This window comes from Pleurodeles waltl, chromosome 11, assembly GCF_031143425.1.
Source record: "Pleurodeles waltl isolate 20211129_DDA chromosome 11, aPleWal1.hap1.20221129, whole genome shotgun sequence".
In the NCBI taxonomy this organism is placed as follows: Eukaryota; Metazoa; Chordata; class Amphibia; order Caudata; family Salamandridae; genus Pleurodeles; species Pleurodeles waltl.
The window spans coordinates 779,633,729-779,657,571 of NC_090450.1; the positions used below are offsets into that span (position 1 = coordinate 779,633,729).

Sequence of the window (23,843 nt, forward strand, 5' to 3'; positions counted from 1 at the left end):
AGCCAGAACCCAGAGAGTCCGCCTCCCACAGTTCCTGTTAGAAGCCTCCAGAACCATCTGTGGCGTTCCCCAAGGATCTTCGCTCATGCTGTTCGTTTACATGGCCCCCCTCGCCAACATCGCTCGAACCCACCACATCAACATAGTTTCCTACGCAGACGACACTCAGCTCATCCTCTCCCTCACGAAAAACCCTACAACTGCAAAGAACAACCTCCACAACGGACTTCATGCCATCGCCAGCTGGATGGAATCAAGCCACCTCAAATTAAATGCAGACAAGACAGAAATCCTCATCTTTGGCACCAACCCCTCAACTTGGAATGACTACTGGTGGCCCACCTCCCTAGGAACCGCGCCCTCACCCACCACCCACGCACGCAACCTAGGCTTCATCCACACTCAGCATGACTCAGCAGGTCAGTGCCATCTCCTCTTCCTGCTACAACACTCTCTGCATGCTCTGCAAAATCTTCAAGTGGATTCCCGTCAAAACCAGGAAAACTCTCACCCACGCCCTGGTTAGCAGCCGTTTGGACTACGGAAAGGCCCTGTATGCAGGAATAACAACCAAACTCCTAACAAAGCTGAAAAGAATCCAGAACACATCTGCCCGCCTCATTCTGGACTTCCCACGCCCCGACCACATTTCCCCCCACCTCAGAGACCTTTACTGACTACCAGTATCAAAGTGGAACACCTTCAAACTCCTCATCCACGCACACAAGGCCCTCCACGACACAGGCCGAGCCTACCTCAACGACACTCACCTTCCCCACCCCCCACCCGCAATCTTTGCTCCGCCAGCCTCGCCCTCGCCCTCGCCTCCATCCACCGCACCACCGCCGGAGGAAGATCCTTCTCTCACCTAGCTGCCAAGACCTGCAACTCCCCTACCGCTCCACCTTCGCCAGACCTCTTGACATTCAGGAAATGCCTCAAGACATGGCTCTACGACCAGTAGCTCCCCCCACTCTACCCCCCCCCCCGCGCCTTGAGACCCTAACGGGTGATTTAGTTTGCTCTATAAATCCTTGATTGATTGATTGTAAACAGTAAAAGACCCTGAAGCATAGAAAACATATGACAGTATCAAGGTAACACCGAGAGCACTTCTCTTTTCTTCAAGCAGGAAAGAAAGAGGAAGTGCCTGAGAGGACGGAACACATTATTAGACTGTTAGGAAGCATTCATTGGTCGTTTAACATTTGTAGTTTTTCTGCCATGGTGTTCTGGGAAATGTGGTTTTACATTGAATTTCTGCTGTTAATAAAAGGAAAGAAAGAGTGACCATAATCTGCGCCTCCGGTCCTAACATAGAATCTTTTTGAAATGCACATAGGGCGGCAGGGTGATCTTCGGACTTCTGTGCATTATTTTTGGAGAAGCAAGAGGGACATGCAAGTGGTTTATAGGTTGTGTGAAGTTCAACCCCTTCGCTGCCAGGCATTTTCCTCCTCGGGTACCAGGCCTTTTTTTGGCTATTTGGGGCAGTTTGCGCTTAGGCTCCCATAACATTTTGTTCTCATAAACTACCCACGCCAAACTTGTGTCCTTTTTTCCAACATCCTAGGGTTTCTAAAGGGACCCAGAGTTTGTGGGTTTCCCTGGGGGAGACCAAGAAATTAGCCAAAATACAGCAAAAATGTTTTTTTTTTTTTTTATGGGGAAAAAAAAGAGCTGCAGAACAAAGCTTGTGTTTTTTCCATGAAAATGGCATCAACAAAGGGTTTGCGGTGGTAAATTCACCATCTTCCTAGCTTTCAGGAACAGGCAGACTTGAATCAGAAAACCACATTTTTCAACACAATTTAGGCATTTTACTGGGACATACCCCATTGTTTGCTATTTTTGTGCTTTCAGTCTCCTTCCAGTTAGTGCCAAAAATGGGTGTGAAACCAATGTTGGATCCCGGACAGCTAAACATTTCCGAAAAGTAGACGATTCTGAATTCAGCAAGGGGTCATTTGTGTAGATCCTTCATGGTTTTTCTACAGAAAGTAACAGCTAAAATTAAAAAAAATATATTGAAATTAAGGTGGAAAAAAAGAGTCATTGATGTCCACATTTTTTTATATCACTTTTTCCAGCTATGGCAGGTTTTTTAAAGCAATATACCGTTCTGTCTGAAGGACTCTTCTGGTTGCGGGGGTATATAGGACTTGTAGGTTTATCAAGAGCCCTAGTTACCCAGAGCCAATAAACAAGCTGCTCTTTACAATGGGTTCTCATTGTATACCGGGTATACAGCAATTCATTTGGTGAAATATAAAGAGTGAAAAATAGGTATCAAGGAAACCTCTGTATTTCCAAAATGGGCAAAAGATAAGGTGTTGCGAAGCAGTTATTTGCACATCTCTGAATTCTGGGGTCCCCACACTAGCATGTGAATTATAGGCAATTGTTCAAATAGACGTCTTTTTTTACACACGGTCTTACATTTGGAAGGACAAAATGTAGAGAAAGACAAGAGGCAATAACACTTGTTCTACTATTCTGTGTTCCCCCAAGTCTCCCAATAAAAATGGTACCTCCCTTGCGTGGATAGGCCTAATGCCCGCGACATGAAACGCAATATGGACACATCCCATTTTTACATTGAAATCTGACGTGTTTTTTAGAAAGCGCCTAGCTGTGGATTTTGGTCTCTAGCTCAGCCGGCACTTAGGAAACCCCAACAAACCTTTATATTTTTGAAACTAGACACCTAGCTAGGGGAACCCAGGATGGGGTAACTTAGGGTGCTCTCACCAGGTTCTGTTACCCAGAATCCTTTGCAAACCTCAAAATTTGGCAAAACAACACTTTTTCCTCATTGTCAGTGATAGAAAGTTCTGGAATCTGAGAGGAGCCACAAATTTCCTTCCACCCAGCACTCCAGATAAAGATGGTACCTCACTTGTGTGGGTAGGCCAAGTGCCTGCGACAGGAATTGCCCCAAAACACTAAGTGGACATATCAAAATTATCAAATACAAAACTACCTGTTTTTGCGGGGGTTACCTGCGTTTTTGGTCCTAGCCTCAGCAGCCATCTAGGGAAACCTACCAAATCCAGACATTTCTGAAAACTAGACACACGAGAGAGTCCAGGGAGGTGTGACTTGCGTAGACAATGCTAGCATCTGCTGTTTTTATTGATGTGTTTTTTATTTTATTTTTTTAGTTAATTGAAGTTGTTATGGCTGTCTGTATATCTGTTGTTTTTGCCTGGGCCCTAAGCTGTGTTTGTCTGGGTATCTTCATGTCTGTTTGTTTGTGTTTATGGGTGCCTGTTTATCATTTCTCTTGTGTGCAAATGTACCTGTATGTATGTTGGCCTATGTGCACAAGTGCTTCTCTGTTTGTCTCGTACACACATACATGTTATTACTTAGAATGATCAAGTAATGCCCCCCGTGCAGTGGTCAGGTGATGTATTTTGGAGACAATGTACTGGAGCTTTCAGAAGATTATTTTACATAATAAGTGATGGCGTCTTTTTGTGCGTGCATTGATGATTTTGTATCTTGGCATTGGTGGCCATGTAAATCTAGACGAGAGATGTGCAGTCTTTGTTCAATGAATTTTATAGATGGACTGGGGAGAGGCATGTAACCATGCAAGAGAAAAGAACAGTGGGGCATTAGAATGTCTGTCTTAGTAGTTTGGATCAAAAATAAATGTTCGGCTTAGTTGATATTTTATAAACGTTGAGCCTGTGTTTCTTACATGCTTCCTTTCTAACACAGTGTGTTGCTATTCTATCAGCAGAGTCTCCTCTCCTGCTGGCGGAGCTGACACCTGGGAGAGCTCAACAATTCGACTGGAAGTCCAGCTGTGAAACCTGGAGTGTTGCGTTTTCCCCCGATGGCACCTGGTTTGCCTGGTCTCAAGGTCACTGCATTGTCAAATTGATCCCATGGCCACTAGAGGAAGCGGACCTGTAAGTGCCTGTCCTCCGCTTCTTAAAATGTCACTGAAATAAATGATGAGTATTACTAGTTTATCTCTGAAATGCAACCTATTCCTTCAACCTTGTGTTTCTCCGTCCATATTTCTTGGTGCCATCTTACGTGCGAAACTGATCCCTTTGGTTACAATATTTTAATCTGTTATTGTATTGTAATATTTGGATGCATTTGCTGTTTTTTTTTGTCATGGTCAAAAAGTCTCCTCCACCTGCAAGTGTTGCCAACATCACACTCGATAGTCATATCACGAAAGCAGTGGGCAATCTTAATAAAGATATGAGCGTTGAACGTCTCCTATCCGCCACTTTAGTTCCAGACCCAGATGTTTATAGTATTCTATTACCTCTTGAAAAATCTGCTCTGCCTTTCTCTGGGGCTTTCCCACCAGCTGCTAGCGAACCGCAAGTACTGTCTGGAGCTGCTTGTATGACTGCCGATCTTGATCATGGGCAGTACAACAGTTTATCTCTAGCATTCCATCCTGGTAGAGCTCCCTCAGCCAAGAAAAAAAGAACCTGATATTCAGTCTGCCTTTGTTTCTGACGTTGAAGCTATTGCTTGTTCTGCACCTTCTAGCACTTTCATTTTGGAGGTCTTGGCATCTCTCCAGGAAAATTTCCTTGAGTGGGTCAATTGTCCTACTCAAAGTTTGCTCTCTCCTGTAACTCAGCTTCTGGTGTCTATTGAGGAACTTTTGTCTGGTCTAAAGGACTCATTGGCCTGTCTGCCTCAGTCCAAGCCAGCATTAGGGGACATACAGTCGGTCATTTGTAGAGGGGGTACTGTCCTGGGCCCCACTTTGAGGGTACCAATACTATTATACTTAGTAGTGCGGCAATATCAACCCATTCTAGCCGCATTTCTCATACTCCTGCTGCGAAATTGGTGGATAGTACATTGCGGACAGTTCAGTTATTGCCTATAGCTAGTACCCAGCCGACTCAGCAGCTTCAGCTTTCTACCTCTTCGAACCTGAGGTCTATATCGTTGATTGAACTACTTGAGAGAAATGGGCTGACGATCTTGGTGATCCTGTGACAATTGATTTACCCCCAGCCTGCCTTCCTTATATGGCAGTATTGATTAACGCCCCCCTTTGGCTTCTGGTGCCAGTGAATTATCTGAGCTGGTAAAGAATAAAGTAATCCTTTGGCTCCATTCCAAAAATGTATTCCCACTTAGCAGGGCTGACCAAATTTGGATGACAAGACCTGTGGGTTGGATTGTCCTGCTAAGGAAAGTCTTCAAGGAGGATTGCATAATCATAAGCTTAAAGCAACCTAGATTTGCAGTGGAGTCTTTAGCAAAGTCAATGGCATTTTTTCCATTTGCTAATTTTATTGCATTACTTTCCCTTGGCTTTTTTTATAGCACCATCGTAGAAGTTCTGTACCGCCCAATGGCAAAATAAACAATCGTTGTTAGCGTGCAGTTTCTCGTCTAATCCCCCATACCACTCTCTAATGGGTACCAGCTCCTGAGTTTGTTGGAAAATAACAATTGACTGAGTAATAGGGGGCTCCTTCCTCCCCTGGTTGTGGGAACCGGGGTGAGGTTACTCCCCTGGATTAAGTAACGGAACCTTCACACCCTAACTTATTATACTCATCGGTCTCTGTAGTATGCACCATAGGCACTACCCATTGCCTGAATACTAGTATTTAGGCACTACCCATTGCCTGCATACTGGTATTAATCTTGGGTTCCTCTGCAAAGCATGCTAACGGGGACTGCAGACTCAACAAATTGTTGGTAACTGTTAAAAGCTCTTCATCTGGTACACCTCCCTCCCATTTCCTTTTTTAATACAATAAAGTATTCAGTGCCTCACGTAACACTGAGGTTTATGCCCTTCCTGAAGGATTGGAAGCCTTCCTCGACCAATCCATTCTAACTACATTTTGATATGGGCAGGTGACTTCAATACACAAGTTTACCCCCTTCCAGCAAAGAAGATATGTGGCCTTTCTAGCCATGATGATGTCTGTATCTTATATTTTCCCTTATCTTGATTATAGATATGTATTGAATAATTCAAATTTAAATATGATCTTCTTTTGTTAGATTGCAAGCGGCATGATGATGGGTAGTAGACCCCATCTTTTATTTAGAGGAATGCCCACTCCATCATGGCCCATATCCTGATATCTAATTTGGCTCGGGAACTGGTATTATTCCAACTGCAATGAGCAGCCACAATCCAATAGTTTTACCACTTCAGTTGTCCGCTGCCACAGATATTGAGGACATGTGCAGTTAATATTGCTCCTGTGAGACCCAATGGTGTTTGAATCGAATGGACAGGCATAAAACCCAGTAGAGGTTTGCATCAAGCTATAACCTTGCTGAATTTGGTTACTGCCTGGGTGAGGTGGTGGATTATGGGACGATGTCGTCAACTTTTTACAAGATTATTGCCACAATAAGCTCTCTCCTTATCCGACCATTGCAGCCAGTAAAGATAACAATCCGAGGTGGCTTGATCACTTGTGTTCCCAGGCCTCTCGGTGCCTGAGGTCGGCCATTCATTTCTCCCCTAAAGATCATTTGTCTATTAAGTTCCTCCGTAAATCATAGAAGCAGGCCAGGCAGAAAGAGTTACAGGAAGAAGCCTGGAATAAATTAGTTCAGGCTGCTAAGGATACCAAATTATTTTGGGAAACAGTCAATGCCCCTTTTTTTAAAGAGCAACATAATCCCAGAGCTCAATTTGCTTATTCCTTGTGAATCCTGGGTAGCCCCTTTTTCGGCTATTTTTTTATTTAAACCTGGAGGGTAGGCCACCATTAGGTTGTGAGGGGTACCTAAGTAAGAAACCTCCTTCCTTTTACATATTACTCTTGAGGAGGTTCTCCTTGCCCTCCAGCAGGGTAAAGCAGGGAAAGCCCTAGGCCCAGATGGCATGACTCGTCAAAGCATTTAAAGCAGCTGGGTTTTTTGGGGGGCTCTATCCTGACAAGCAAATTTAATGCAGCAGCGGAATGTATGATCCCTACTTCCTTGGCAGTTTCGATAATTGTCCCTATTTTTAAGAAGGGCGATAAATCAGACCCCAAATGTTGTTTTTCTTTTTCCCTTCTGGTTGCTTCAGTTAAACTATTGAGTAAGATTCTGTTGACAAGACTAGGGGAGTGAGCTGAGAATAATTCAATGTTATCAGAAGTACAGTTTGGTTTGAGGAAGGGCCTGGGGGCGGTTGAGCAAAGTATTAATCTGGAGTTGTTGATTGGAAAGTATACAAGGGCTAAGTCAGGATCCATTTATTTAAGTGTTGCTTTGATTTGGTCGATCACTCAGTTCTTTGGTTAACATTGATTAATCTGGGTGCCCTAGAAGAGATCATTTGTTTTCTTGCACGAATGTATAAGAATATATTGTTAGAGGTTCGATAGGGCCCACCTGGTGAAAGCAGTCCCCCATTTAGGGTAGCAAGGGGAATAAGCCAGGGATACAAATTGGCTTCTCTCTTGTTTTCGCTTTTTGTTGGGTTGATGGTGCCCTTCAGGCTCTGCAGGGCAATGAACCTAGTGTCGCTGGTCATCTGTTCCTGTGTTATTATATGCTGACGATGCAGTTTTATCAGCTAGGACCCCTATTTGCCTGCAGAAACTGATGAATGCATTGGGGACCTTGATGGAATCAAAGAAACTGGCAGTTAACAAAGCTAAAACGTATACTATGGCATGTGGTTAAAAAAAAAAAAAAGCACAAAAAGTAGAACCTTTTTAATGGGGAACACAAAAATAAAGTGTGATAATTCTTTGTTATCTTGGGATATTATTTTTGAACAATGGTGCTTTTTACGAGCACATACAAAATACCAGATCAAAGATGAGCAGAAACTGTCATGGAATCTTTAGATTCTCTCAAATTGGGTTCCCCACCAAGTAATGAGATGGTAGACATATACAATGCTAGAGGGGTGTCTACCTCTTTTTGGGGCGGGTTTGTGGGGGCATATCTCTGGTCACCACCTACAGGTAGAGGAAAGTTTCTTTAAAAAAAAAAAACCCTGGTATGTCTTACCGCTTCAGCATCTTTCCTGATTGTCCATAAAGACGTTGGTCCTCAATATCTAGAGGACCTACTTTTATTAAAACCATTATTACTTTGGTTTTCTGTATGGACTAAGGAGGAAACAAGATTTACAAAATCAATCATTTTTTACTGCAGTACTCTGGATTACGCTTCCCAGATCCCCTGGCTGTCCTATGTAAACAAGTCTTTTAGCTCCTTATTCAATTTGCCTGTCCTGAATCTCTGAATACATTCTCTTGGTAAAAGCTTAATCAAGTCAACGCTCTTTAAACGGAGATATGAACAGATAATGTGCGAGGAGCAGAAGAAAACTATTGTTGCTTTTTATTTGTCACGTAATCTCCATGAGGGCTGTCAATTTTACTTGTCATGCGTTAATAGGCTTTACCTTCAATATGTTTTCACTAGATTTCATGTGGGCACTGTTCATCATCTGGTTGCATTTCGTAATGTAAAGACTTGCCCACCTGATACGATTCCCTGCCCCTGTGATGGCTTGTCTAAGCAGAGTACTCCGCACTTGGTTTTTTGTGATTTTATAAGAATCTTAGGAGTTAATTATCTTAAGCCAGTTCTTCTTGCGCAAAATAACAGCGACTACAAAGATGCACTGTGCTTCTTGTCTGCGCCCAGAGATCGTGTATGTTTTAATGTAGCTCTCTTTATAAGGCGGGCAGTACGCCCAAGGAAATGTATTGTGTATGCCCGATATGCATGATGTCCATAAGGTATTTGTATGATATGGAGTTCATTGCACATATTCCTTTTTTATGCAGTCCCGTTTATAAGGGGCCAATATGACTTAGGATAAGCACTGTATGCTAGATGTGATATTCGAAGAAACTAGATTGCTTTTAATAATCCGTTTTAATTTTGTGTTTTTAATGTTAAATACTTTTATATGTACCGGTATGGCTGTTTTCAAAAATCTGCTGGTTAAAGTTTATCGAATCGATTGGTAAATGTATTGATGCATTAGAAATTTGGTTGCCATTGTCCAGTCTACAGTATTGCAAATTGATCAGCAGTCTCACCTTTCGGGGTAGATTTCTTAAGTAAATTTTAGAATTTGATCTTTTCTAAAGTCTCCTGCCACGGTGAGGCATATTCAACAGTGTAAGTGAAATCTACTGAACACCCACATCTTTCTTCAGGGTGGTGCAGTAATGGGCCACATGTGTAGTAATCAGATTATTGCATTTAAAAAAAAAAAAAAAAAAATGTTTTACTGCAGTGAAGTTAGTCGGTGTAAAGAAGTGGAATCACCATTTGCCGTAATACTGTCAGTAAAGAATGCAGAATTACAGCAAAAAATTCTGAGAGTTCAGCACATAACTGCAGAATTACTTCTAGTATGAAGAACACGTCGCTAGGCCCGACCACTCATGTTTGCCCTAAAACCAGTCACCACCTGAGAGCAAGGAGATGATCTTTTTGATGACACCTTACAGCAAACCACTATACATAGACATCTTTGCGGCCCAACAGAATATACCATTGCTTAGTAGATGCTATAAAGCATGGAACTGAAGAATAGCCCAACTAGTAGCGCATGCGTCTTGTTTGCAAGTCTCTACCAAGCACTGATTGATTCAACTTAATCAGAGCCCACCCGCTGTTCTCGGCATGATTGAGGTACTATTTTGTTCTTTTATCTTCCGGTGCCCTGTAAATAGAAGGCTTGTGACTAGCAAAACTGTGCCAAGCAGGCCCACCAAAACTACTAAATTCTATTGTTTATAGCTAACTTTCTTTTATTTTGCCAAGTCGTCTTTTCTCACTTTCCACTCATGTTTTCCTTTGTTTTTGCTCGTGGACGCTTGTCTCAAAAGATGATGATTATCTTGTTCAGAATATTGTAAAGCGGCATTGTTTCTTTATTGTGTGTAATTACTGAAATGCTTTAACACATAATTGTGCAGTACACCCCAATCTGCCCCACTACAATCCACCCTACCTTACCCCCACCCCAAACAAATTCACTCCAACCCACCCCACTCCAATCCTCCCAACCTACCCAGTCTTATCTGCCCCACTCCATTTCGCCCCAATCTTATCCAAAACAATCTGCACACACAAAAACAATGTGCCCCACTCAAGTCCAAAACAATGTGCCCCACTCCAATCCAAAACAGTATGTACCCACTCCAGTTGAAAAACTAATGCCCCTCTCCTATCTAACCCACTTCAATCTGCCCCAATCCAAAACAATGTGCCCCACTGCAATCTGCTGCACTCCAATCCAAAACAATCTTCCCCACTCCAGTCTGCTCCACTGCAATCAAAAACATTCTGCGCCACTACAATCCAAAACAATCTGTCCCACTTGAATCCGCCCCACACCAATCTGTCCCACTCCAAACCAAAACAATTTGTCCCACTCGAGCCTGCCCCACTCCAGTCCACCCCACTCCAGCCCAAAACAATAAGCACTACTGCATTCAATCATCCTCACCCTAATCCATTCCACCCACACTAACTCCAGTCCACCCCACACCACACCAACTCCAATCAACCCCACTCCAATCCAAAACCATCCACCTCTCTCCAGTCTGCCCCACTCGAGTCTATCCCACTCAGTCCAAAACAATACGTCCCACTCCATTCCAGTCCCTCACCCTAATAAAATCCACCCACACCAACACAATCTACCCCACACCAACCCAATCCACCCATCTCCAATCCGCCCTAATACAATCTGCCCCACTCCAATCCGCTCCACTTCAGTCCAAAACAACCTGCCCCACTCCACCCTCAATCTACCTCACTCCATCCCAATTCACCCCATTCCAATCTACTACAACCCAGCGTACTACAATCCAGTCCATTCCACACCAATCCAGCCTGGTCCACCCTGCTCAATCTAACCCACTCCAATCCAACCCAACCCAATCCATCCCGCCTCACTCCAATCTAACCCACCCTACTTAAATCCACCCCACTCCAGTCCAATCCATCAGAATCCACGTCACTCCAATCCACCTCAACCCAATCCAATTTCCCACCCCAATCCATTCCACCACACTCAATCCAATTCACCCTACCCTAATCCCCCACCCTACTCAATCCAATCCACCCCAAACCAGACTACCCCCTTCAGTCCACCCTACTCCAGTTCAGTTCAATCCAATCCACCACACTCCAATCTATCCCAATCCAACCCACCCCAGTCTAAACCACCCCAATCCATCCAACCCAATCTAATCCCCCCAACCTCTTCAGTCCAATCCACCCTCTCCACTCCACCCCAATCCACCCACCTCACTCCACTCAGTCTACCACTCTACGCCAATCCAATCCACCCCATCCCAGTTCAGTCAACTCTAATCCAGTCCATGCCAGTCCAATCCAACACATCCCACCCAACACACCCCGCACCAGTCCACCCCACTCCAATCCATCCCACTGCACCACCACACACAATCCAATCATCCCACCCAATTTCATTCCACCCCTCTCGAATCCAATCCAGTCCAACTCACTCCAGTCCATCCCATCCCATCCCATGCCAGTCCACCCACTCCATCGCAGTTCAGTCCACCCCACCCCATTCCAGCCCAACCCACCCCACGCCAGACCAATCCATCTCTCTCCAATCCACCCCACTCTAATCCACCGACCCCACTCTAATCCTCCCCACTCCAGTCCAGTCCACCCCACTCCAATCCAGTGAATCCAATCCACCTCACTCCAATTCTGTCCACTCCAATCATGTCTACCTCACTCCAGTCCACCACACTCCATTCCTATCCACCTCGTTGCAGTCAATCCTCCCCACTCCAATCCAGTGAATCCAATCCACCCACTCCAATCTAATCCTACCTACCCCAATCCAATCCACCCCAGCCCTTTCGCTCTAATCATACCACCCACCCCACTCCATTCCACTCCAATCCCATCCACCTCACCCTATTTCAATCCACCCCACACAAATCCACCACACTTCACTCAATCCACTGCATTCTACCCCATCCAAACCACACCACTCTACTCCAATCCAAACCAACCCACTCCATCCTATCCCTCTCCACGACACTTGCTGCCACTGATCCACTGAACTCTACTCTCCTTAACTCTAGGACATTCTACTCCATCTATGACATTCCAACAAATCCAGCATAGGACGATGTACTCCTCCACTCTGACATTCCATGCCACTAACTTTTAGCCATTCTGAACAGCAGTCACACTGGTATACAACAAGGCAAAACATATTGCCAATAACTCTTGTATAGGCGAGACCTATTGGCTTTGCCAATGCTTGTTTATATTAACTTCGAGTGACGGTTTGCTCATCTAGTTTGCACTTAACAACCTTTTGTTTTGAAAGTTGGATTGGCCCGTTGTCAAGGCACCATTAGTCTCAGAATAATTTGAATCAACTCAGCAAGTGCCATGAAGGAGATGCTAGATGATCTAATTTTAGAAGCAAGGCAAGAGACATGGTATAAAAATGGTAGGACTCGAAGAACCACCCCGGCGAATACAGAAGGAAAGTGATGTGAGAATTGGTTGAAATGGTGAACACCATCTAATTGTATATTTCTAACAAGAGAAGTGAAAATCCACTTCATGGCATTGAATCTAATAGCAGTCTCGTGCAGCCGAGATATCAAACTTGGGCGAGACACAATTTTGTATGATTATGCATATAAATATTGTTGTAGTAGCCGGGATTTTTTCAAACTTCCATCTGTAAGTCCATTGCGCGCATCCCGTCTTCATCTCTAGAATATAACCAATATTGACTTTGGTACAGTCACGGCTATGGTATGCAGATGTATTGCAGCTTGTTTTTTCAAACAATCTGTCACCAGACTTCAGAGTTTGCCGGATTATATTTGGAACACTACCCGAAGACTGAAGTAGACAGTGTTGGATAGCTATATTGGTTACCTGTGCAGAAAATAATTCAACATAGGGCTGTAAATTCTAAATAGGTCAACGTTTCCGAAACAAGAGATAGAAACCATATGTTCCAGTCGGAAGCATACCAAAGATGGCTACCAACTTCATCTGAAGTTACTAGCAATTTAGATGCCCCACGGGCATTTTAAGGGGTCTTGCACTGGAATAGAATTATGTCAATATTAAACGAACGCTAGAACTGCTAATTATTCAAACAACTCATGATGTTTCTATTACGCGAAGCACTACTATTACTGGTGGAAACAACAAACTGTCTAAATGCCAAAATTGCAAGAGTGCACTTTCTTAAAAAAATTAATAAAAATAAAAAAAACATAAATTGGTACAAATGCAACCAAACGCAAAGTTAGTCCAAAGTAAAAACATTGTTCCTCGTACCACCATAAGTGTGTGCTATTGAGCTTGGTAAGAGGGAAACATGTTACTCAGTTTTTCCAGAGTTTTGAAAATGCAAACGTTCAATGCCAGCTCTATGTTCTGACACTTTTATGTTTTGTTATATTCATACACAAAATTTACTGCTCAGTGGAGCTCTTAAAGTAGGCCTGGATCTAACATAAAGTTGCTTATATGCCCTTAACTGACTCTTTATTGTAGTTTAATAAACCTTTGCTAAATTATAATATGGAGTTAACTTGACTTTGAAACTCTTGTTTACATATGACTAGTAGTTTAAAACTGCCATTTGACATTATTAAAATAATGAAAACCTTAGTGGAACTCCTGTGGCTATCTTTAGACCTTCCTCAAGCCCTGGCCTATGTCCCTGAAGTCTGGAAGGACCGGCCTCTTAAAGCGGCTAGTGTGGGTGTCATTGCTTACACGGGGTGAGCCTGTGCAAGGAATTGGCCGGTAATCGATCCAGCCCCTTTCCTGTTCTGCCTACGTCCGAAATTTTCTTAGGCCTTTGCCCTCTTCTGTGGAGTTGGCTGGGATAATGGTGCAACAGGGCTGAGTTCATACAGCAGCATCTCTACTTTTCGCCCTGCGCCCCTTTGTTACCTGTCCTCTGCTTCCACTCTCTCGTTGTGTACTCGGCACCCGAGCACCAGTCATTGTCACAGTGCGCTACTGGTACTCGCTGCCATGCACATACTAGTAAAGAAGTGCCTGTCATTGCAAGTGGCTTAGGAGAGGTACAGCACTGAAAGCCATCAATGGCTGCATCTTGACCGTTGACTCTGCCTGCAGAAATCCTGGCCCATGCACATGTAGACGGTACACAAACATTTCAGGTAATCAGTGTGTTGGAGTGTTGTTTACTGGTCAGTTTGCATGGAAAGATTGAAGTACATTGCGAATGAGGAAAAAACACTCTTACTCTGCTAAACCTACTCAGTGCGCAAGGCCGAATGCACTGCTGTGCCTTGCCCACCACTGAGGGGACCAGGGGAAGGGGGGGAGGGGATGTTTGGAGGAGACAGAGATACACACAGAGACCGAGAGACCGACCGGCTGTACCTGGAATGATCACTAATTCCCCCTAATTTATTGAATTTTTGCCAAGGAGGTGGTGAGAGAACCGTGAAGTGCTGCTGTACCTGTTCAGTGACTATGACAGTCTTACCCCACTGTCAGTGACTTAACTTTCTTCGTGTTATAGTGAAGTGCTCGAACCATTTAAAAAAAAAAAAAAATGGTTTTGTGAACGTGGTTGAGTGCAGTGTGCTGCCTAATTTATAAGCATTGGTAATGCCCACAGGGCAACTACACTGAGGTTGTCGGCGTCTGCTGCCCTCCCCAGCTCTTCTGGCTGCTGCCTCTGTCTTGCTTGGGACAAACTGAGTCTGCCTGACTCTCAGTTCGAGGCCCTCCTCCACCCACAGGCTCCTGCCTGTGTCTCATCCCTGGTGGTCTAGCGGCCATCACCAAGTATCTTTACTCTCTCCTTTACTCCTGCTTCAATATATTTTTTTTCTCTTTCACTTGTTTTCCACGCAAGTTTTTTTTGTTTCTTTTTCTGTCCCTCTCCCTCCCGCATCACTCCTGCCCCTGCAGCCCCGCTCACCACATCCCCTGCAAAGCGCCTCTCCTGCCCTCCCAGCTGACCAGACTCCCCACCCCCTTTCCCTTCCCCTTCTTAATGGCAGCCGCCATGCTGCCGGCACACCAAAGACGTGCCCGTCCGGGCCAGGAACCCTGGATCTCCATCAAGCCATCCTCTGGCCAGCATCCATTACAACGCTGTAACCCTCCACCACCTTAACACCGGACATCCAAGCAACTGCTTCACCACATCCTCCAAGGACTCCCACTGACCTTTTTTGTGCAGGAACTGCAACTTCAGTGCTGGCCACAACAAGCAGAAGATACTGCCCACATCCGAAAACATCAACACCCACCACAACATGGTCAGCTGCTCCTCCTGAACATCCGCTCCCTCCACAAGCACGGCACCGAACTCTGGGAATTGATTGACACCCCGAACGGACATCGCCTTCCTTACCGAGACCTGGACCAACCCCACCTCTGGACCAGACATTGCCATCCCAGACAGATACAGCATTCTAAGGAGGGACCGGCCCTCCCGCCCAGGCGGAAGACTCCATCATACACAAGTCCTCACTACGTATCCAGGCCAACTCAAAAGAACAGTGCATCACCATAGAACACCTTCACTTCCTGGTCCACATTGACCACAACTCCTCTATCCACGGCACTGTGGTCTACAGAACACCCGGCCCCCATCCAGCATTCATCAACAACATTGTAAACATCGCCACCCCCAGGCCCTGGAGTCTGACGACTACCTCCTCCTCGGCGACCTGAATTTCCACCTTGAGGAACTCAATGATCCAAACACCACTGCTGTACTCAACAACCTCACCACCCTCTGCCTCAGACAGTTTATCACCACACCCACACACATTGCAGAACGCACACTGGACCCCATCTTCCCCTCAAGCAACTGGATTACCATCAGGCCCATCTCCACCCTAGACTGGACCGACCACCGCTGCCTACACTTGACCATCACTGCATCAGTAGCCGCATTAATTCCCCCATGACCTCCCCCCACCCCCCACAGGAAATGGAACGAAAGAACCAACGTACAACTCACCAAAACCCTCGTCAAATCCCTCCCGCCTCCCTCCCGTGATGCCAACATTGCAGCGAGCAATCTCAGCGCATGGATCTCAAAATGCGCCGACACTCTAGCCCCCTTCTGGCTGAATCTGCTAAGCACATACCAAAGAGAACCAATTTGTTCACCACCTAACTCCAAGAATTCAAACACACCCACAGGCACCTAAGGAAGAAATGGAGGAATAGCCAAACCAGCGAAGACCTCGACTCCTTCAGAGCAGCAACCGCCATCCACCGCCAACACATCGAGAACTCAAGAAAGAACGCACTCCGGCAACGCATCAACTCCTCCAGACACAACACAAAGGAACTTTTATCAGTCATCGAGCTCACAAATTCCCCTCCCGCCCCCGAAGCCACCCACATTTCCCTGTCACAAGACCTCTGTGACTAACTCGCCACCTTCTTCCACCGCAGGATCCAAGACATCTACAACAGCTTCTTCCTGGAAAAACAACCCAGCACCAGAACCTATGACCAACCCATCCCCCCCAGAAACCACCCAGACCATCCACAACTGGTCCACGCTTGCCACGGAGGAAGCAAAGCATCATAAACAGCATCCACTCCGGAGCCCCACGGAACCTCTCCCGCACCACATCTACGTCAGAACCAGCACATCTAATTCCCCTGAGCTCCGGAACAGCATAAACCGCTCAAACACTGACACCTTCCCTGAGGACTGGAAGCACACTGAAGTACGCCCCCTCCTGAAGAAACCCTCAGCCAACCCATCAGAACTGAAAAATCTCTGGCCCATCTCACTGCTACCCTACCTGGCCAAAGTACTGGACGAAGCCATCAATACACAACTACAAAATTTCTTCAAGGGCAACAACTCTCTGGACAGCTCCCAGTCCTGGTTCCGAAGCAACCACAGCACGGAGACAGCTCTTCTTGCAGCCACTGACGACATCCGATCACTTCTAGACTGCGGCCGCACCACAGCACTCATACTCCTTAATCTCTCAGTGGCCTTCGACATGGCCTCCCACAGCACACTATGCACCAGACTCCACGACGTAGGAATCTGCGAAACATCCCTGAAATGGATCCATTCCTTCCTCTCCAGAAGAGCCAGGTGGGTAAATACTTCAAAAAAGCCCTACCACCCATCCTTAGAGCCATGAATTTCTGTTTCAAATGAACGCCATAAGAGCAGGAAAGATAGACAGCTGGCCGGAGTGAATTAATACCACCTAGGCATGTTTACGCTTGGCAAGGAGAGCTCGATCTGAGTGGTAGGACCAGAGCTGAACACTCTTTTTGATACCCAATTTGAAAAGGGTTTGAGAAGGATTGTTAGCCCAAAGGTCCTCGACTCTCAGTAGCCATTTGCAATCAGACAAAAAGCAGTAGTGAGACCCTTTCACCTCGGTTGCACTAATTTCAAGACAAAGAACTCACTCCAGACTACCCTGCTTAGCCCGCCGCAACTTATGACAGTGTTTCAGGAAAGCACCTGCACCTACTGCCTCTGATCTAAAAGGCCAAATCCAGCCGAACCTTCGCAGGAGATGCAGATTGGGGTAGATGAAAGACCCTCTTATAAATCTTAATACCCAACCTGTTTAGCAGACATGAGCCTCTGCCCAAAAAAACTTCCTGACCATAGGACAGCGAGGCCCCTCAGAATTTTGAGTAGTTTGGAAAAAGCCACCTGCAGGGCTGCAACTTTAATTAAATCTCCTTCTTCTGCCTAACAAAGATGCCCCTGGCATCTAAATACACCCCTAAATATTTATAGGAGTGGTCTGAAATAAGTTTACTAATCTTATAATACAACAGCTCAGGAAAAAAAAAATACAAAGAAAAGCTCTGGCCAAAAAAGCTATTCAAAACTCCGAGCGCTTTTGCGCATTTCTGTTCACAACTATAAAATAAAAAATAAAAATCTACTGCCCCTGTGCACGTGACTGGTGGTGGATTTATTTTAAGACAATCTTTGCAAAACACACAATCGGCCTTTGTAATGGTTATGGCCAGGTAGTCTCCACCTAGGTCTTGTAACCCTGTAAGTGTTTGAAAAACTGAGTGTATAATTATATAAAGGAAATGACAGTGTATATATCACAGGGCTGGGGCCGAGGCTGAGCTGATGCCTTACCCACTGAAGAGCAATGCCTGCTTCGGATATGAGGCGGCAGCATCCCAGCTTGCAACTCGCTCTCACAATTAACCCGTCTTCTGCTGAGTGTTTGCTAGCTCTTCACTCTTTCATTCAGACCGTTTTATGCCCATAGCTCTGCGTATTTGTTAGCACTTGCTTCCCATTAAGAGTCGGGTGCAGAGTGCACCAATGTTGGAGTTGTCGTTTACCACAAGTAGTAACTACACGCATCAGAAATATTGAAGCCCGGGTATTACTGCACGTAAAATAAACTGATAAGTAAATAAACACAAAATAATAAACAAACGCTTGCCCACGTTTGCACAGGTAAAATTAAAGTGCACCAAACACCCTACGTAAATGGGCACAAGGTGGGTAGTGGGGAACATGGCGGCCGGTTAGAGAGCTGGTCCGCGAGCTCTCCGACGGGCGTGAACGAGCAAGGAAGGTGAAGCAATCTGAGGATGGACAACGACCACGTGGAAGCAGCTACCAAAAAAAAGCTGTGCCAGCAAAGACACTAGCAAGTGGGGGGAGGTACAAGGAAGAATGTGGGAAGAGTGCAGGGTAAGAGAGGAGACGACCTCCATATGCACTCTTATGGAGTGCTAGAATCCAAAGGAAAAAAGGTGCCTTCAGAATTGTGTGGCCAGTGGAAGGGCACTCACTGGCAGTGACGAGAAACTGCACTTGGGCCGTGCTGCACGGCATGGGGAGACACAGGAAGACAGACAAATTGAAAGCAATGGAAGAAAAGACATGCGGACCAATCAGAAGCAAGGAAATTAGAACGAGGTTGATGCCTACAAATAGTAAGCAGTGGGTGAGCTAAAAGCCCCTTTTTAGATTTAAATTTTTAAATTTGTTAAGGACATGCAGTTCCTACAGGCTCGACTTAAATGCAAGACTTGCTCCTTTGGTAATATCCCCATGATTCCACACTTCTTGTGTTAACATTCTTGGAGGTAGGCCTCATTTTCAGAGTTGTGTGCATGCTATCCTGTTTTGTTTGGCTAGTTTTAAGTTTGTACGTGAATGGCTCAACACTTAATGTGCAAAATAATGTTAAAAAAAATAAGACTGCCTCAAATTTTTCAAAGGAGGCCACTGCCAAATTCCATTACTGTTGTGGTCTACTTCTACTACGGGCTTCGGCCTTTAATTCTCTTGATCCTCTATATAGTGAGTATATATGTGACCAAACTGGTACTTCGGTTGTGGCAAACTTAAGGGCAATTAATACAATCAGTCACAACCAAAGTAAGTTTTTGGTTAAGCTATAAGAGATTCATTTCAATGCTTTATGGTTAATGCTGCCAGTGTGATACACTTTTATTTATTTATTTGTCTACTAAACTGCAGGTTTTATTTATTTGTGCCACAAGATGGTGCAAGAATGTCTAAGGTCGGTAATTTGATACAGCTACTGAGATAACAGAACCATATTTACCAGTGCCGTTTACTTTTTTTTTTTTTTTTCCTTCAAACTTTCTATATTGATTTTCAAGGCATAGAAATTATACAGTGACCACAATGCAACATGTACTACAGGGTTTCTGCTTTTGTAAGTGCTAGTGGAAGAAACAGTATTTGTAATACACAGGTCGCTCTATTTTGAGAAAACAGTCGGATGTAACGTCACTGTTAGAGCAGTAAGAGTACAGATACATGCCGTTAACCTAGTTGAACACCCCATACCTCAAATCAACTAATTACCATGAACATTGATGTGGGTGTTGCTAAAAGTGCATATACTGGTGGAGCTATTGGGCTGGAGATACAGTAAATCAATGTCCCATATTAATAAAACGTGTAACAGTTCCATTAGGTGTCAGATCTGGAAAAGGTGTAGCACTCTAGTGTGCATGGGGCAGGGGAATAATGGTAGACCGGTAGATAGGAACTGAACCAATTTTCCAATTTTTCCTGAAGCACATCGGTCATCGTAGTGAGAGTCTGCCATAGGCTGGCTTGCCATTGCAACGTCAAAGGGGCATCAGGTTTCTTTCATGCCATGTCCAGTGCAGTCTTAGCCACCCCCAAACAGAGCCACAGAATGGAGCAGTGGCTAGAGGTCTAGTGTTTGAGGGCCTTGTCACATAGCCCTAACTGAGAAAATTCTGGAGTGCTCTGGAGGGGATATCCCAACATCTCTTTAATCTGGGCTAGTTAGTATCTCAGACCAATATGGTGTGACTACAGGAGAATCCGACCAAATATGTACAAAGTCTCCAAGCAGCCCACTGCTCCATCAGCATACATCAGATTTGTTTGGGTAAATCTTCATGAGTTATGTAGGGTATAAATACCAATCAAAAAGAACCTTATAGTGTGTCAACCCTAGGGAGTGGTGAATTTAGGTTATCACGCCAAATCTTGTGCCACTGCTCCAGAGTGGTAGTCACCCAAGAGTCTGCTCCCAAATGTCCACATGGTGGGGGTCTTGATGTTTGTGGGGAGAGCAGGAGGACAAAGAGGAATGAGATAAGACCCTGTGGCCCACCCAGTCTCCATTCAAATTTTTCTATGGGGGAGAGGTCTCTGGTGACAGCAAGTCTAACTTCGAGTTTAAGTACCCAGTGTTTCAGCTGAGAGTAATGATATCTCTCTGATGCAGGAAGACGGAAGTTTTATTGACAGTGTTCAAAAGTGTGGATGTCCCACCCATAAACTATATCCAAGATAGTTAGGCAGCCTCCCTCTCGCCACAGGTAAAAGGCCCTGGAAGTATCGCCATTGGGAAGGCTATGTTAAAGTGTATAGGGGTATAGAGGAGGGGAATGTCGCCCACCCAGCCTTTCAGTTTACCTCATAAGGGTAGCCCTGGTCAGGGTGCTTAAGTAGCTTTATGTGGTCAGGCTGCTTTAGGTTTCCACAGGACGTTCCCACATACATCTACCCACCACTGCTCTGTCCATTTGGAGCCAATATTTATTGGACTCTCTCATGGACCATTCAGATATAGCTGTCAACTGAGCTGTTCTATAGCATTGTGTAAGGTCGGGTAGGGCTAGCCCCACCCCCGTGCCAACACCTTGTAGGGAAGTTGAGTTTGGTGATTTTGACAAGTAAAACTGATGAATAGAGAGCGGAGGGAAGAGAACAGGTTTCTTTCTCCACCAATGGGGAGACCCTGAAAAAGGTATGACTGTTGCATTAAAATTGTCATTTTCCTCCATTAATGCTGCCTAACCAAGCTAAATATTGAGGGGCCCAATGTTTAAGATCAGGTTTTAGTTGTAAGAGGGCGGATAGTTCGCTTTATAGAGAGTTCACTTCCGTTGCCATCTTGATCCCCAGGTAGGTCAGTTTTTTTTAGTTTTTTTTGTTTTTGTTTTTTTTGTTTTTTGCCCATTGAAAGAGGGTAGATCACGCTATCGCCTCCATCTCACTTGTGGGGAGAGTCAAGCTAAGTAGTAAGAACTTGTGGAGATTTTTACAAAAACCTACCAGCAGTATGTAAGTATTGAGTTCATCATGTAGGGCCTCCAAGGAGGTCAGGGGAAATGTGAGGGACAACAATACATTGTCTGGAAACAGTTGTTTTGTGTTCAACGAACTAAAAGACAGGCCATGGATGGGAGGGGTTTTCTATTACTCTAGCTGCCAAGGTTTCACTAATAAGAGCAAATAAGAGCGGGGATAATGAACATCCCTGTCTTGTACCTCACTCAAGGTTAAAAAGGTCAGAAGAGGTATCATTCACCAGCACCCATGAACATGGGTGAGCATAATAAGCCTGTATCATGTTTATAAATTGTTCCCTGAAGACAAAGTGTCGGAATGTGTGAAAAGGGAAGGCCCAGCCCCCCTGGTCAAAATCGTTCTCAGTATCTAGCGCCAAGAGAACAAATGGGATATGCTTTTTAGGCTTTCTCAGCCATGTGAACCACCCTCCGCAAATTATGTGTCTGTCTTCCCTTAATGAAGCCAGATTGATCCGGATGGATCAATTCTGGCATGTTGTCTTCCAGCCTATTAACTAAAGTCCTAGTGCATAGTTTAGCCTCTTGGTTCAGACGCACAATAGGTTGATTAGACGCACAGAGACATGGATCTTTACTGGGTTTCTGTCTGAAAGAAACAAGTCCTTCCGCCATAGTTTGCGTCACACCTCGAATCAGCTATGTAGTTAGAGTGTAGTCAAATGGGGTATCAGATCGGAGCTAAAAGTTTCGTAGAATCAGGATGTGAACCCGTCTGGCTCAGGCGATTTATGTAATTTAAGGGCAGCCATTGCAGCCTGAGCTTCGTCATCTCTAATGGGGCTGTCTAGGAGTTCATTTTCATTGGCGGTCACTCGTGGGAGGTTTATGCAATCTAGATAGGCCAGGTGTAACTTCTTGTCAGTGTCAATCAATCAGGGTTTGTTAAGAGCAACTGCTCACCCATAGGGGTCTCAGGGTGCTGATGGGGGGAAGTGGGGTTTGTTGCGTCCATCAGTGAGGTGGTTCTTCAAAAAGCCACGTAGTTCCAGTGTATCTACATTTTGTAGAAGTCGCAAAAGACCCGGGCTTTGCCATCTTCTGTAGTGACATTTTCCCCGGCGTGCGATTGGCAGACATATTCCTTTTCGTATATAACTCTGAGCTGTCACACCCAGTGTCTGCCTACCTTGTTCATATGTTTTTTTTAAAGGGCAGTACGGTTAATTCCGCCCTACTTGTGTAGATAGCATTAAGCTTGCCACATAATGCTGTCACTTTCCTTTTTAGTATCAATGAGGGAGAATCTGTGTGCTTGCTGTGCTGATTGGAGCTTAGCCCCAATTGCTAACCAGTCTCAGGCTTTCTGTTGAGACAGACATCATTGAAGTACATTTCTCTCTAATAGCTTTAAAAGCGTCCCTTGTGGTGGAGGGGTTGGTAATCTGGGGATCGTTCAACTGAAAGAATTCCCTAATGGTTTTACGACAGTCATCTCTAAAGAATTGATCTCTCATGACTGAAACTAGGAAAAACTCTATTCGGAATTTAGATTTCGGGGCCAGCCGCTTTAGTATATCGTCTACTGGAGTGTGGTCAGAGAGTGTAATAGGGTGAAATTTTGCATCAGAAATGGTTTGTTGTAAAGATTGGTTTCGGTGTATATAGTCAGGCCGTGAACACGTGCGATGGGTGTGGGGGGAAAAATATATAGTCCCAGGTTGTGCGATGTTTGACCCTTCATGTGTCTATCAGACCTAACGGCTGAGTGACTTGATTCAAAGCTTTCGAAAAGTTGTCTGTTTGATGTCCATGCGGGGGCATGCTGTCAAGGGTGGGATCCCAGGTTAAATTGAAGTCTCCCATCAACATAATGTCCCTTTCTGCAAAGCCACCCAGGAGGGAAAGCAAAGAGTGGGCAAAGTCAGCCTGTCTCGTATAGGGTGCATAAACCTACGCTATTGTGTAGTCCCCCCTCAATGCCTCCCCCTACCCCCACGTTCCTTAAGGTGTTGTTTGACTATTACTATCCTCCCATCTTTATCTGTCTTGCTACCAGTGATATGGAACTTTATGGATGAATGGAGGAGATGGGCCACCCCATTATGCTTCACATTTGCAGATGATTTATATATCAGGGGATACACTTTGTTTTAACCTGGGATCCTCACTATGTTTAAGATGCGTCTTCTGGAGGGCTATGATGTCAAGTCTCCGGTCCAGTATATACTTCCACAGTTTATTGGGTTTAGCAAGGGAATTAAGCTCTTTAATGTTCCATGACAATTTGTTTAGTACCATAG

The 23,843-nt window shown here is 44.9% G+C and overlaps 1 protein-coding gene across 2 annotated transcripts in view; it reads left to right on the forward strand.

The window, feature by feature from the left end:
• WSB2 (WD repeat and SOCS box containing 2) overlaps positions 1 to 23,843 on the forward strand; it is a 242,773-nt gene that overhangs the window by 111,351 nt on the left and 107,579 nt on the right. Inside the window, exon 3 of one of the 2 annotated variants that reach the window (XM_069214497.1) lies at positions 3,749 to 3,923. In XM_069214497.1, the coding sequence (XP_069070598.1) occupies positions 3,749 to 3,923 (175 nt within the window). The remainder of the gene's footprint in view (positions 1 to 3,748; positions 3,924 to 23,843) is intronic. The other variant, XM_069214498.1, reaches the window with a different exon arrangement.